General features: G+C 35.6%; 1 protein-coding gene across 1 annotated transcript; it reads right to left on the bottom strand.

The window, feature by feature from the left end:
* Window positions 1–10,987: 10,987 nt before the first annotated feature.
* Window positions 10,988–14,173, bottom strand: LOC125418984 (probable pectinesterase 68). The gene is made up of 5 exons (XM_048463735.2): window positions 13,728–14,173; window positions 13,082–13,271; window positions 12,622–12,828; window positions 12,004–12,245; window positions 10,988–11,533 (listed from the first exon to the last, which is right to left on the bottom strand). The coding sequence occupies exons 1-5, from the start codon at window positions 14,033–14,035 to the stop codon at window positions 11,377–11,379; spliced, it is 1,104 nt and encodes a 367-aa protein (XP_048319692.2). The 5' UTR covers window positions 14,036–14,173; the 3' UTR covers window positions 10,988–11,376.
* Between the last annotated feature and the right edge of the window lie 1,164 nt (window positions 14,174–15,337).

A 15,337-nucleotide genomic window follows, 5' to 3' on the forward strand; every position in this document is an offset into this window, starting at 1 on the left:
TATTTTGGGCTTATGGCTTAAAGGTTGTTCTTTTTGGACTTGTTCAGATCCTATATTAACAAGGATAGATTTTTGTTGGAATTAAATTATACGAATTATTAAGAAATATTCTTGTAATATATGTAATAAATGCCTTTAGTTGACTTGCTCTTTTTACTGTAGGTCAGATCCCAGTATAAGTGGATCACGTTTTCTTAGCCTTAGAAATAGGATTGATTGATTACTGTACTTGTCTATATATGCTGTACATTATTCATTGGAAAAAGACAGAAAACTATTCAACCAGAGTCTCTCTTTTTCATTCCCTATGCACTCTATTTTTTCACATAGTATCAGAGCACTGTCCAAATGACTGATCACTTATTTATTTTATTTTATTTATTTTTTTAAAATCCCAAGAACATTTGCAAACACCATACCATGGCAGATAGAAACGAAACACCAGAAAAGAAATCCAATTCCAAATACCGATACACCAATAACACTATAGATCCCTCAAACCCATATTTCGTCCATCATTCAAATCAGGCTGGGCATATGCTCCTTGCAACAAAATTGAATGGAGCTTGATGTGATTCTGCCCAAGCCCGCTTAACTGATAACCCGCTGGGGTGCTAACCCAACACGAATGAAGACTAGGCCAATCACAAGAGCTTAAATTAAGAGATTTAAGGACAACTTGGGAGAATTTATACAGGGGATAATCAATGTCAACAGAGCTTGTCCATACTTGAAGATACAAAGCCTATTCTAAGCATCCAAGTGGTGGAAGCCGATACGGACCCGGGTAGCAGTTTTGGTGCAAATATGGATAACGGGCAGCATGAAATGGTTCCAACTCTTTATGGATTCAATACATATGTCTAAGAGGATATGGAATCAAGTCAAGCCAGCTTCAAAGGCATTCAAAAAGGGGTTGTATGGACAGCTCAAATTTGGCCTATTTTTTTCTATATTTTGTGCTGATTTACTGTATTTTGCTGAGTTGGCTTTTTCTTCCTCTTCCAAGCATGGGCAATGTGTGGGACTTCTTATTCAGCTTATTTTGCATCCTACAAAGCATATTGAAGTGATTTGGAGCTCAATTTGGTCAAAGATTGATCAAAGTCAACTTAGTCAAAAAGCTAGTATTATAGTTTCCTAATTTGATTCTACTTTTTGTTTTAGGAAATTACCATTACTTTTTAGTTTTTTTTATTTATTTTCTGGAACAATAATTTTAGGAAATTTATTATTTTATTATTTTCATTGTAAATTAATTAATTCCTAATTCAAAATAAAGGAATTAATTAATCCAAATTAGATTAGGAAAGGAGTGAGAATTTCGGCCACCATAGGAAACTACTTTGTATGGCCGGTTTTTCCTTTGTTTTTAGGGTTTTATTTCTTGGCTTTGTAGCCTATTTAAAGGCTTATTTTTCAATATGAATACAACTTTGATTTGATTGAGAAAATACTTGTGATATTAATTATCTCTTTGTTCTTTGAGAACACCTAAAATACCATTAGAGAATTGGTTGTTTTAGCTTGACTTATCAATAGGTTTTCTATCCCCTATTGTAGCGTCTACATTATACCAAGGTTTCTAAACACAGGTTGGTTAGGGGTTGAGGTCCATTCCATTAGAACTTGAACTTAATTGAGATCCGGCTAATATAATACGGGTTTAGGAGCAGGTCGTCCTAGATTCGTATCTTTGGTATCAGAGCCGAATTTTGTTTAGGTTTGATCTATCTTTATTTGCTTTATTTGTTTTTGTGTTATTTGGCAATTTTAGCATTAGGTTAAGGTTGCATCCATCCCATACACATTCTGCATCTTAAAAAAAAAAAAAAAACAGAAAGAAAAATTCATTCCTAGTTGAATTAGGATTTCCTAGTTTTATCGTATTTTTGATTCCTAGTTTGTTGGTTGTCTTTTATCATTGTTCTTGTTAATTTGGTTTTTGTTGATTTTTCTTTGCTGTTTTAGTCTTAAATATTTGCATTCATATATTCAAAAAAAAATTGAAGAGTGGGATTTGCGGAATTAAAAAAAAAAAAAATCGCACAATTTGAATTTTTGATTAGAAGGTCACGAGTCTGGTGTTTGTTTTGGAGTTGGAATTGGAATTTTGGTAATTATTCTTGCTACTGCAGTTGTTTATGTTCTGTGAGTGAAAAACAAAAAAAAAAAAAAAGAAAAATATTTCGGTTTTTTGGAGTTTGATTTGTTTGCTGGAAATTTGTTGGAGCTGCTGGTTTTTTGATTATTTATTCAATATTTGAGTTGCTGGGGAATTATTTTTGCTGCTGGATATTTGGATTTTGAGTGCTTAAATTATTTGGATTAAAATTAGTTAAAGGAATTGATACAAAACTTGAATTACAAAGAACAACAACCAACAACTTTTCTATATTTTTGTTCTCTTTGATTCTTGTTCATATTTGAATTTCTTTTTCTAGAATTTTATTCTTGAACTCATAATCAATTACCATCTGGTCCAGATCTTCAAAATTCCAAAGTTTTCTCATTAATTTGCTTTATTTTTCCTAGAAAAGCCGAAAACTAGGTTTTGTTGAATTCTTCAGTATTGCTTACTTTTAGCTACTGTTTTGTTGATAAGTTTAATTAAAACATACTTGTGATCTAATTACTGTTTTGTGGGTGTTTTAATTATTAGAACTTTGAGATAATTCATTGAGAGGAAAAAGGCAAGAGAGTGTGAGCACAAAAGAGGGTTAAAAGCTGAAATTAGTGTGCAAACACGAGTGTTGAGTTTTTATATTGAGTGAAACACGTGAGGGGGTGAATCTAGTGAAAATTTATTTTATTTTTGTATTATTCATACTAACATGGCAGATTCAAGGGTGAGAAGAGGAGATCCACCTTTGAGAATTAATGAAGAAGAGTCCGTAGGATTTCATGGTGATCCACGAGCTACTGGGAGTGGTGAGCAAACGGATTTGAAAGCTGTTTTGGAACAATTACAGCAGGTGAGTGCTCAAGTTGAGCACATGAATCAAAGGATGGGAAGGGTAGAAGTTTCCCAAGGAATTCCGAACACAAGAAATAGGCAAGAATTCCATGAAGGTCGAGGTCGAGGACGAGGAGGCCGTGAAAGACCAAGAGAGGAATTTGAGGAGGAGAATTTTGGTGGAGACTTTGAGGAAGGCATGGATGAAACCTTTGCTGTCCAAGAGAGAGCTGGCTGTGGAAGGTCTAAGAGGAAGAAACAGATGACAATTTTAGCAATATCAAGATCAACATCCCACCATTTATGGGAAAAAGTGATCCCGAGGCATATTTGGAGTGGGAAGAAAAGATGGAGATGATATTCGACTGCCATAATTATTCGAAGGGTAAGAAGGTGAAGTTGGCAGCAATGGAGTTTGGCCATTATGCACTCCAATGGTGGACAAATGAGCAAGGCACACAGAGGAGAGTTGGTGATGATTTGATCACAACATGGCGACAAATGAAAGGAGCCATGAGAAAGCGGTTTGTGCCATCACATTACCATAGGTTGCTGCATCAAAGGCTTCAATATTTGTCTCAAGGAAGTATGTCCGTGGAGGATTATTACAAGGAGATGGCGATGCTTATGATGCTGAGGTTAAACATGAACGAGGATAGAGAAGCAACCATGGCAAGATTTCTTGGTGGTTTGAATCGTGAGATAGCCAACCAATTAGAATTGCAACAATATGTGAAATTGGAGGAGATATTGCATGTGGCTATTAAATTGGAGCATCAATTCAAGAGGAGGGGTGTAGGCTTACGGTTTGGAGGAGTTTCCAACAGCGGAAGATCAATTCCTAGTGGCTGGAGAAACAATCCTACCTTTGAAAACAACCCAAAGCCAAAAGTGGGAGAAGAAAGTTCAAATCGGCCAAGGAGAAAGACTAGAACCGAATCTGTCCCAGCACACAAAAGTAAAGGTAAATATGATCCTAAGCCTTCTAAAACTCATGAAATTGTGTGTTTTAAGTGCCAGGGACGAGGACACATCGCTAGACAATGCCCGAATAGGAGGATTATGGTGTTGAAAGGTAATGGCAAACTAGAATCCGAAAGTGAAGAAAGTGATGCTGAAACTGAAATTGAAGATCGAGAAGTTAGGAATGATGAGCATGAGGAACCCAAAACACTTCAACCTTCAAGGGATGACTTGAGCTTGATTGCAAGGAGGGTCCTTACTATATATAAAGATGAGGAACAAATTCAAAGAGAAAATATCTTCTACACCCGATGCGAAATTCAAGGTAACATATGTAGTATGATTATAGATAGTGGAAGTTGTGCAAATGTAATTAGTAGCATGGTAGTTGATAAATCAGGCTTAATAACTATTAAACATCCCGAACCATATAGATTACAATGGCTTAATGATAGTGGTGAAATGAAAGTGAATAAACAAGTCAAAGTAAAATTTAGTATAGATAAATATGTGGATGTTGTTTTGTGTGATGTTGTGCCTATGCATGCCAGACATATTCTATTAGGTAGACCATGGCAATTTGATAAAGATGCTACTCATTTTGGTCGAGGAAATTGTATTATTTTTAGGTTTAAAGGAAAGAAAGTCAAGTTGGAGCCATTAACTCCTAAGGAATTATATAGAGACCAATTACTAATCCAACAAAGGAGGGAGGCCGAAACACTCAAGGAGACGGCTAGTATGGCATTAACGGCTTCACCATCCATCCAAGAAGGTAGGTCCAAGCTTGCTATCCAAGGTAAGCATTTTAAAACACAAATTGAGTGGAAAAACCTTGAGAAGACCGAAAATGGGGTGAGAAGAATGGAGAAACCCGAGAGAAATGATGAGAAAACGGAGAGAAAGAAAGGAAAAGAAAGGAAAGAAAGAAAAAGTAAAAATTTTTATTTGAGTTTTGGGGATGTTAATAAGGCTATATTGGGTAAGAAACCATTGCTGGTTATGAATTACAAAGATGCTAAATTAAAAATGCTTTTGTTATATAACACTTTATCTGCATTATTAAAAGCTTTACTTAGTGGAAATTTGAAAATTTGGGAGATATTATTTGCTAATATTAAAGAGTGATGAATTTGTATTTGTAGTATTTGTTGTGATAGTGTTTGACTTAGGAGATTTGGTTTGGCTGCACTCAAGAAAGAAGAGATTCCCTGAACAAAAAAAGTCCAAGCCTATGCCGCATGTGGATGGATCTTTTCAAGTTTTGGAACTAAATAACAAGAATGCCTACAAGCTTGATTTACCGGGTGATTATAACATGAGTACTGAATTTAATGCTGCTGATTTAACTCCTTTTTCTGCAGGTGATGATCTTGATTTGAGGACAAATCCTTTTCAAGAGGAGGGGAATGATGTGATTCCGCTCGAGCCCGCTTAACCGATAACTCGCTGGGGTGCTGACCCGACACGAATGAAGACTAGGCCAATCACAAGAGCTCAAATTAAGAGATTTCAGGACAACCTGGGAGCATTTATACAGGGGGTAATCAATCTCAACAGAGCTTGTCCATACTTGAAGATACAAAGCTTATTCTAAGCATCCAAGTGGTGGAAGTCGATATGGTGCAAATATGGACAACGAGCAGCATGAAATGGTTCCAACTCTTTATGGATTCAATACATATGTCTAAGAGGATATGTCATGTCAATCCAGCTTCAAAGGCATTCAAAAAGGGGTTGTACGGATAGCTTCAAATTTGGCATGTTTTTTACTGTATTTTGTGCTGGCTTTACTGTATTTTGCTGAGTTGGCTTTTTCTTCCTCTTCCAAGCATGGGCAACGTGTGGGACTTCATATTCAGCTTATTTTTCATCCTACAAAGCATATTGAAGCTGATTTGGAGCTCAATTTGGTCAAAGATTGGTCAAAGTCAACTTAGTCAAAAAGCTAGTATTATAGTTTCCTAATTTGATTCTACTTTTTGTTTTAGGAAATTACCATTACTTTTTAGTTTTTATTTATTTATTTTCTGGAACAATAATTTTAGGAAATTTATTATTTTATTATTTTCATTGTAAATTAATTAATTTCTAATTCAAAATAAAGGAATTAATTAATCCAAATTAGATTAGGAAAAGAGTGAGAATTTCGACCACCATAGGAAACTATTTTGTATGGCCAGTTTTTCCTTTGTTTTTAGGGTTTTATTTCGTGGCTTTGTAGCCTATTTAAAGGCTTATTTTTCAATTTGAATACAACTTTGATTTGATTGAGAAAATACTTGTGATATTAATTATCTCTTTGTTCTTTGAGAACACCTAAAACACCATTAGAGAATTGGTTGTTTTAGCTTGACTTATCAATAGGTTTTCCATCCCCTATTGTAGCGTCTACATTATACCAAGGTTTCTAACCACAAGTTGGTTAGGGGTTGAGGTCCATTCCATTAGAACATGAACTTAATTGAGATCTGGGCTAATATAATACGGATTTAGGAGCAGGTCGTCCTAGGTTCGTATCAGAGCTAATTATCCATCATGGAGTAAAGCTATGATTCACGCCCTCACAGCTAAAAGCAAAATTGGATTTATGAATGGATCAATCCTTCCACCAGATGAAAAGGAACAACCAACAGAATACGCTCTCTGGAATCAATGCAATAGCATGATTTTATCATGGCTCACTCATTCGGCCGAGCCAGATCTCGCCAAAGGAGTGGTTCACACAAAGATTGCTCAATAAGTTTGGGAGGACTTCGCAAATCAATTTTCACAGAGAAACGCACCAGTAATCTATCAAATTCAGAAATCCTTGTCATCTCTTTCACAAGGAACAATGACAGTTTCATCATATTTCACAAAAATCAAGGGACTCTGGGATGAATTAGAGACGTATCGATGAATCCCCACCTGCAATCAAATGAAGGCATACTACAACCAAAGAGAAAAAGATCGACTGATGCAGTTTCTTATGGGCCTCAATGACACCTACAACATTGTCCACACCAATATTCTCATGATGACCCCATTGCCAAATGTCCGTCAAGCCTATTCACTTCTCATCTAAGAAGAGACACAATGACAAATGACATCAGAAACAACCGAAAACTCTTCAATTGTTGATGCTGCCGATCAAACAACTCCTCAAGCATCTCCAAAGATAGGTATTGTGATCATTGTAATAAAGTAGGTCATACAATTTAAAACTGTCGAACTCTAAAATTTTATTACAAGTATTGTGATAAGAAAAGCCATATTGAGGATAAGTGCAAATACAAAAATGGGACATAGGTTCTCAACAACACAAGGACTCAAAACAATCGACAAAATCAAGCCCAACAACAGCATTATCCTTAGGGAAAAGGAAGCAAAATTTTTCTGGCTACCAATGCATTAGATTCTTCACAATCTACACATGAAAGATCTCTGCAAGACACGAATGCATCTGTTCATTCCTCCAATCTAATGAATTGTTCACACAACATGCAGAAAAATCACAATGATTATAACTCTAAATCATTACATGGTTTTTCCACAAAGCAACTTCAACAACTTGCTCATGCCATGTCTATGATGAATCGATATCATCTTCTGGTAGTAGCAATACTTATGCAAATGCTATAAGTCTGATCAATCTTTCCAATGCTTCAATCAATTTTGTATTCACAAAACCTTGGATTCTAGATAGTAGAGCTACTGATCATATCATTTCTGATTCCACACTTTTTACTCAAATAAAATCCTCATTAATACGTACTGTTAATTTGCCCACCGAATCTGCAGCACCAATCACTTCAACAGGCACATGCCTTTTAATTCCGACATACTTTTAGACAATGTTTTATGTCTTCCCTCATTCCATTTAAACCTGATGTCTATAAGTAAACTCACCACTACTTTAAATTGTTGTGTACTTTTGTTTCCAACCTTTTGTCTTGTAGGACTTGGCTACGGGGAAGATGATTGGCTGGGGTCAGCAGCACGGAGGTCTTTATTACATGTCCCCATTGCAAAGGATGCCAACCTCTAACCAAGTTTCTCATACTCTAAATCTATGGCACATGCACCTTAGGCATCCATCATCATCCCGCCTCAAATTGGTTTCTTCATTACTGCTTTCCAATAATATTTCTTATGATAATAATAGTACTGTTTGTCCTATGGCAAACAAACAAAACTTCCATTTCCTTTAAGTTCAATAACAATTCATGCTCCATTTGACTTGTTGCATTGTGATATTTAGGGTCCACATAAAGTTCCCACACACTCAGGGGCACATTTTTTTCTTACCATTGTTGATGATTTTACACAATGCACATGGATATTTCTTTTACATCACAAATCTGAAACACAAAAGCATTCTCAAGTCCTTCATTGATTTTGCCTATGTACAATTTCATGCTTATATTAAAGCTGTTCAAGTAGACAATGTGTATGAATTTCTATCCATGAGAAAAAAATTTTCAAAACCATGGGATTGAATACCAACGCACTTGTGTTTACACCCCACCCCGCAACAAAATGGAGTTGTGGAACAAAAGCATCATCATATTCTTACTGTTGCATGTGCATTGCTTTTTCAATCTCAATTGCCACCTATTTTTTGGGGTGAATGTGTTTTAACTGAAGTTTACTTAATCAACCGATTACCATCACCATTATTGTCAAATAAATCTCTTTTTGAGTTGTTGTATCATTGTCCCCCATCATTTCATCACTTAAAAGTCTTTGGTTGTTTGTGTTATGCAACTGTTGTCCACCCCACCCAAAAATTTGACCCTCGTGCCAAGCGCTGCATATTTGTTGGATACCCTACTGGCCATAAAGGATACAAACTTTATGACATGGAAACTACGCAATTCTTTGTAAGTCATGATGTTAAGTTTTGTGAGACCATCTTTCCTTTCTCCAATATTCAAACTCCATCTCAGCCTAATCCTATGTTACCCAACCTTTCTTTTGACATTCCAAACCATACGTCTCTCACAAAAGTCCAATCTTCCCAAATTCCAGAACATGAGTCAACTAGTCCTATTATTGAACCAACAACACACATTCCTACCACACCTGAATCAACATCGACTCCATCTGACTCCACTCTAGCTTTACCTCGAACGAACCAACTACAGCCACTTCAGATCTCCACACAACTTCCATTCCTCCTGTGAGACATTCAACCCGGCCTAAGGCATGGCATAAAGACTAAGTGCTGTTATCTCAAGTCAATCATTTTGCTTTTGAGTCAAGTCCTACATCAGGTACTCGATATCCTCTCACTCACTTTCTTTCTTATTCTTGTATTTCTCCAATGCATCATTCCTTTCTAGCTAACATTACAGGACATATAAAGCCCAAGTCTTATGGCCAAGCTATTCTTGATCCACATTGGCAAGAAGCCATGAATATAGAATTGAAAGCATTGCAAAAATAACACATGGAGCCTTGTTTCTCTTCCTCTAGTACACAAACCAATTGGATGCAAATGGGTTTACAAAATCAAGTACAAGTCTGATGGACCATTGAACGATACAAAGCTCGTCTCATTGCTAAAGCATATACTCAAGTTGAAGGCATCGATTATCATGAAACATTCTCTCCTACAACCAAACTCACTACACTCTGTTGCCTTCTCACTGTAGCTGTTGCTCGAAATTGGTTCACCCACCAATTGGATATTTAGAATGCTTTTCTTCATGGCGACTTACATGAAGTCGTTTATATGGACCCACCACCAGGTCTTCGACAACAGGGGGAGAATGTTGTATGTTGTCTTAACAAGTCCTTTTATGGACTCAAGCAGGTCTCAAGAAATTGATTTTCTACCTTCTCAGACACCATTCAGAAGGCGGGATATCAACAATCAAAAGCATATCATTCCCTCTTTACAAAAGCTCAAGGTACTTCATTAACTACAGTTCTCATTTATGTCGATGACATTCTTTTAACAGGCAATGACCTTCAAGAAATTAAGCTACTCAAAGAATTTCTTCTCAAGCACTTTCGCATCAAGGATCTCAAGAATTTGAAGTACTTTCTGGGAATTGAATTTTCTCGTTCCAAGAAAGGTATCTTCATGTCATAAAGAAAGTATGCTTTGGACATTTTACAAGATTCTAGACTTACAGGTGCACGCCCAGAAAAATTTCCAATGGAACAGAATTTGAAACTCACTCCCATAGATGATGCATTACTGAATGATCCAACTAAGTATAGAAGATTGGTTGGAAGATTAATTTATCTCACTCTTATAAGATCGGATATAGTCTACTGAATTCGTGTATTGAGTCAATTCATGCATGAACCTCGAAAGCCTCGTTGGGATGCAGCTTTACGAATTCTAAAATACATAAAAGGCACTCCTGAACAAGGCCTATTGCTATCTTCAAACAACAGCCTAACATTAAAAACTTTTTGTGATTCATATTGGGCTGGTTGTCGTTCCATAAGAAGATCGGTTACAGGATATTGTATCTTCCTAGGGAATTCACTCATTTCATGGAAATCCAAGAAGCAGACTAATGTTTCTCGATCCTCAGCAGAGGCCGAATATCAAGCTATGGTGAATACGTGCTTGGAACTAACTTGGTTGCGCTACATTTTACAAGATTTAAAGGTTCCATAAATAACTCCAATATCACTGAACTGTGACAATCAAGTTGCTTTGTATATTGCAGCTAATCCTGTTTTCCATGAATGTACCAAACATATTTAAATAGATTGTCACATAGTTAGAGAAAAATTGAAAGCTGGTATGATTAGTCCTTCCTACATTCCTACACGCTTCCAGCTGGCAGATGAATTCACAAAAACATTAGGGAAGGATCAATTTATGACATTGCGTTGCAAGTTGGGACTTCATGATATTCACTCTCCAACTTGAGGGGGAGTATTAAGAAATATTCTTGTAATATATGTAATAAATGCCTTTATATGACTTTCGCTTTTTACTGTAGGTCAGATCCCAGTATAAGTAGATCACGTTTTCTTAGCCTTAGAAATAGGATTGATTGATTACTGTACTTGTCTATATATGCTGTACATTATTCATTGGAAAAAGATAGAAAACGATTCAACCAAAGTCTCTTTTTTTCATTCCCATGCATTCTATTTTTTCACACAAATTCATTTTGGTGTGAAAAATTTCAACTATATTGATAACTGATAACTGATACAATCAAGCACAAATATACCAATAGGACATGAAATTACAATCATACAACTATAACTCATTATTGATTCATACATAAGTAAAAGCACTAGCTAAAAGATTGAATGAAAGAATTTGGAGAAGATAAATGAACAAAAAATCTCTAACTTGAGCAATAAAAGAATGACAGGCCTTTACCCTTAGGAGCAACAGTCTAAAAGTATTTCTATGACTAACGTTATTGTTTGATACATTTAAAGGTATAGGTGTTTTTTCTTTTTTTCTTTTTTTGGTCTAATTTTACTCATAACTAAGCATCTGAGGGTGTGATCCAGTGCCTCCCATTCACAAAACTTTTGACCAGGAAACGATGAGCCGTATCATAATCAAGCTCTCTGGCTCCTGACACTCCTTTTAGTTCTGCAACTCCCGGTCCCGAGCACTTATAGAATCCTAAAAGCGTAGTCCTGCAGTGAAAGTAACAAAATCGAAATCAGGCCTCCTTTTAAAATTCATTGTTTACAAAAAGCCCAAGTTGGAATGTGAGATTTATATTAGATATATCAGTTTTCCCCAACCACAAAATAGAATATTGAAACAAAAAAATGAAATCATTGAAGAAAAAATTTAAGTTAAGCTTGTTGTAATCATTGAGACACTGTAAGTTTTCTATAATTTGTTTGACCAATTCTGTCCCTTAATTGTGGCTTTTCTGCGAGGAATAAAATAATAATGATTAGGAAGCCCAAAAACCTCAAAATTTGAACACATTGCCCAAAAATAAGAGATGGGTCCCAAATTGGCATTTTTGTCAAAAAAAAAAAAACACACAAAGAGTTGGGACCCACTAAATCAAATATAAAAATGCGTGATTTAGGAGCATTATTAGGATTGATGGACAATAAATTAAGACGAGGGTTTTGTTGTTATCTTTTACTTGTTTGCGTCGTCATTGGAGTTGTCCCAATCGTCCCAGCCACCGTGTGCGACTACATCATCAAAGTAAGTATAGGAATACACAATTCTGGCGTATTTGCCCATTCCACGGCCCACATATACTGGCCCTGTACCCGTGACTCTGCAGTTTACAAAAGCGAAGCCTGTTTTCTCAAACGGTGAGCTTCTGTATTGGGCTGCTATGGAGCCGAACTTCGTAGCTATGGAGTGCAACTCGCAGTCCTGTGCCAACAAATTTACCAATTCTGCTTCAAAAAATAAATATATATTGTATATAACTCATTCCTATACAAGGTGGTATCTCAGATATACAAAATTTTGTTAGCATGGACAATGTCGGGTTACATATAATTGGGGATAAATTGTATATAGAAGACATACATACATGCCCATCATAGAAAAACTGGAAAGATATACATTTAACTTGAACGTAAATATATGTATATATGCATTGAGCAGAAACCCACTTAAAGTATATGTATTATTAGAGGTACTTTTCATCTTAAAAGGGAAACAAGAAGAATCAACCACTGATGGAAAAAAATTATTGTAGAGAAAACAATTATATACGAGTTAAAACAAAGATGAACGTGCTTACTTTGTACATAGAGCGGCCATTTCCAAAGATGAAGTCTATAGAGCCCTCAATATAACACTCCTTGAAGTAATGGCGGCCAGCGTCGTCTAGAAGAGTATCTTGAGCTCCATAAAATCCACAGCCGGAGAAATATGCCTTGTCCCCTGATATCCTAAATGCCGCTGCTTGCCATCCTTTCATTCCGGGCATCGGAGCTGGAGCAGTGTTCTACACAACCAAAAAAAAAGACCAAAGAAACAAAGAAGAAACTATCAATTTTTATACAACAAATACAACTTAAGGATCATGCTCAGATTAGGTTCTTAAGTACAGGACTTATTATGGATCAACTGACAAATTTTCTTTCGCAATAATGGTGGACATCAAATCTTGAATTTAGACCTGATAAGAGCTGATAATACAGAAGCAATATATGTTCCGGAAACGAATGAATACGGTGTCGTTTTGGATATGTACAAACCTTGAAGCTGATATTTCTTGCTGTGAAATAGTTTGCAAGGACAGTCACGGAAGCTGTTCTGTAAGTACGCAGTTGCTGGCCATTGGGTCCACGGTCACTGGCCCTGTCATGCCATTCTATCACCGTCACATCTCTTCCCGCTCCTTGAAATGTTATGTACGGCTTTGTCGCCGGTACCACCACCTTCTCTCTGCACCAGCCACCAATACATCACAATATATAATATAATTATGTAATATAACATAAAGTTTTTCAATTGAACGTTTGGTGTCGGATTACATGTATAATCACATATATTAGTCCAGTTAAATGTAAATATTGGACCCTAGTAGATAATTAGAACTCATAGCTTTATGTATAGAAGTATAAATCACTCATCGCTTTATCTATAGATGTATAAATCATTTCTTTGCCTTTTTCTTATAACTCTTTTTTTCTTTTTCTTTTTTTTCATTTTTTTTTTTTTGGGGGTTATGCTTTTTAGCTGTAAACGAAACAATTGTCTTTGACATTTTAAAAAGTAGCTTCCTCTTTTATATATAGTATCAAAATATTTGCTTCAGAAAAGTAAAGTATAAAGATTTGCGTAAAAGATGGTGCTTTTTGAAAATGATTAACATGCATGCATGTAGAGTACTATTGTTACATGTAATATCCCGGGCTGATACGAATGGTGACATTGACTGTATTGTTCTCCGGAACTGCATCCACCGCGGCTTGAAGGGACGTGAAGTCGCCGGAGCCATTCACGTCGACGGAGAGTATGCGATTCCCGACGGGTCCAATCCACTTGTGATGGTGTTGTGTGGAGTTTGTAGAAGCATTATTATTGCTAGTGTCGAGCACCGAATTGAGACCTCTGAAGCCAGAGCCTGTAACAAAAAGAAACGGTGAATGAGATAATAATCCAGTGAATAAGAAGAAGATGAAGAAGAACAAACTGAGAGAAGCCATTTTTAAAAAAGCATCAAATGGGCAGAAAATTTGAATAATAGAAGACAGAGAGAGAGAGAGAGAGAGAGAATGTCTTGGATTTGGGATGTCTCTGGGGAGTTTCTAAATTCTGATTCTTTTGGAAGAGATTTTGGAGATTTCAACGAACATATATAGTTGTATATATAATGCAGGTAGGTATGAAAGAGAAAGACAGAAATATAATCCAAATAATCTGAAAATTTTTTAATAAATGTACTTTTGTATTTATGGGAAAGATTTTGGAACTTCCAACGGTCAAATTTTAGGCTTTGCCTCGCGTATAGGGACTCCGTAGGCGGCTCATACGGCTAAAGATTTATATATATATATATATATATATATATTTGGGCTGGCAATGATCCTCTAGTCTTTATGTGGTGGGTCATCCTCTTTTGTGCTTTTTGTGTACATAACTAAGATACCTCCTAATACTCTTACATTTTTAATTGCAATAAATAAACAAATATATTACTATAACATATTTAAATTAATATTCATGTTGTTTATTTTAATATTGGTATTCTTCTATGTCTATATATTTTAACCAAGAAAAATTATACCTACGGTTGAATAATTAAGATCTCAATCATTGGGAAGCTATTTTAATTTTTAATTTAACTCTATTTTACCGTTTTTATATTGTGCTATTTTTTGCACTTTGTCCCAACATTATTATTATTATCTTTTTGTCGATTAAATATAATCTTTTTGAGAGTTGAATTTAAGTACAACTCATATAACTCTATTTAAAAACTCCTTTATTCGATTTTATTTTACTTTTGTACTGTATGTAATGATTAATCTGCCATATTTATTAGGAAAAATTGTATGATTTAATTAGATTGACAAAAAATAATAGCTAAGAGGTAATTTTCTTAAAAAAAAAATTTGTAATATGTAGCTAAGGCAATAATAGTAATAGGTGATTATTTGGATGTGAAAAATAAAATTAGTAATGGTACTTTTTTTCCTAGAAACTTTTTACTAAAAGAGCAAAAGCATGTGATTTGGCGGCAAGATGTAGCTCTAAGATAAGAGGTGTCTATAATTAAACAATATAGGGATAAGCTCAATGTTATTTATTGATAAAACCCATAATCTAATACTGTTTTACTCAAACGGTCAACTTTAGGCCAAAATAATATGGTGGTGGGTGTGCCATGACCAAATGATGGTCCAGGCATGGTTTAATACCATTTTGTATTATTTGCCACGTCCATTTCTTTCATTCTGGACCACGTGGGCCCCACACCATTTCCCTTCTGTTTTTTTTTTTTGTTT

This window comes from Ziziphus jujuba, chromosome 6 (assembly GCF_031755915.1).
Source record: "Ziziphus jujuba cultivar Dongzao chromosome 6, ASM3175591v1".
Taxonomy (NCBI): Eukaryota; Viridiplantae; Streptophyta; class Magnoliopsida; order Rosales; family Rhamnaceae; genus Ziziphus; species Ziziphus jujuba.

Coding starts and splice junctions, on each gene's coding strand:
- LOC125418984 (XM_048463735.2), bottom strand. CDS start 14,035: ATGGCTTCTCTCAGTTTGTTCTTCTTCATCTTCTTCTTATTCACTGGA. Junction 12,829..13,081: donor CAAGAAATATCAGCTTCAAG/GTTTGTACATAT, acceptor TTGGTTGTGTAG/AACACTGCTCCAGCTCCGAT. Junction 12,246..12,621: donor ATGGCCGCTCTATGTACAAA/GTAAGCACGTTC, acceptor TTGTTGGCACAG/GACTGCGAGTTGCACTCCAT.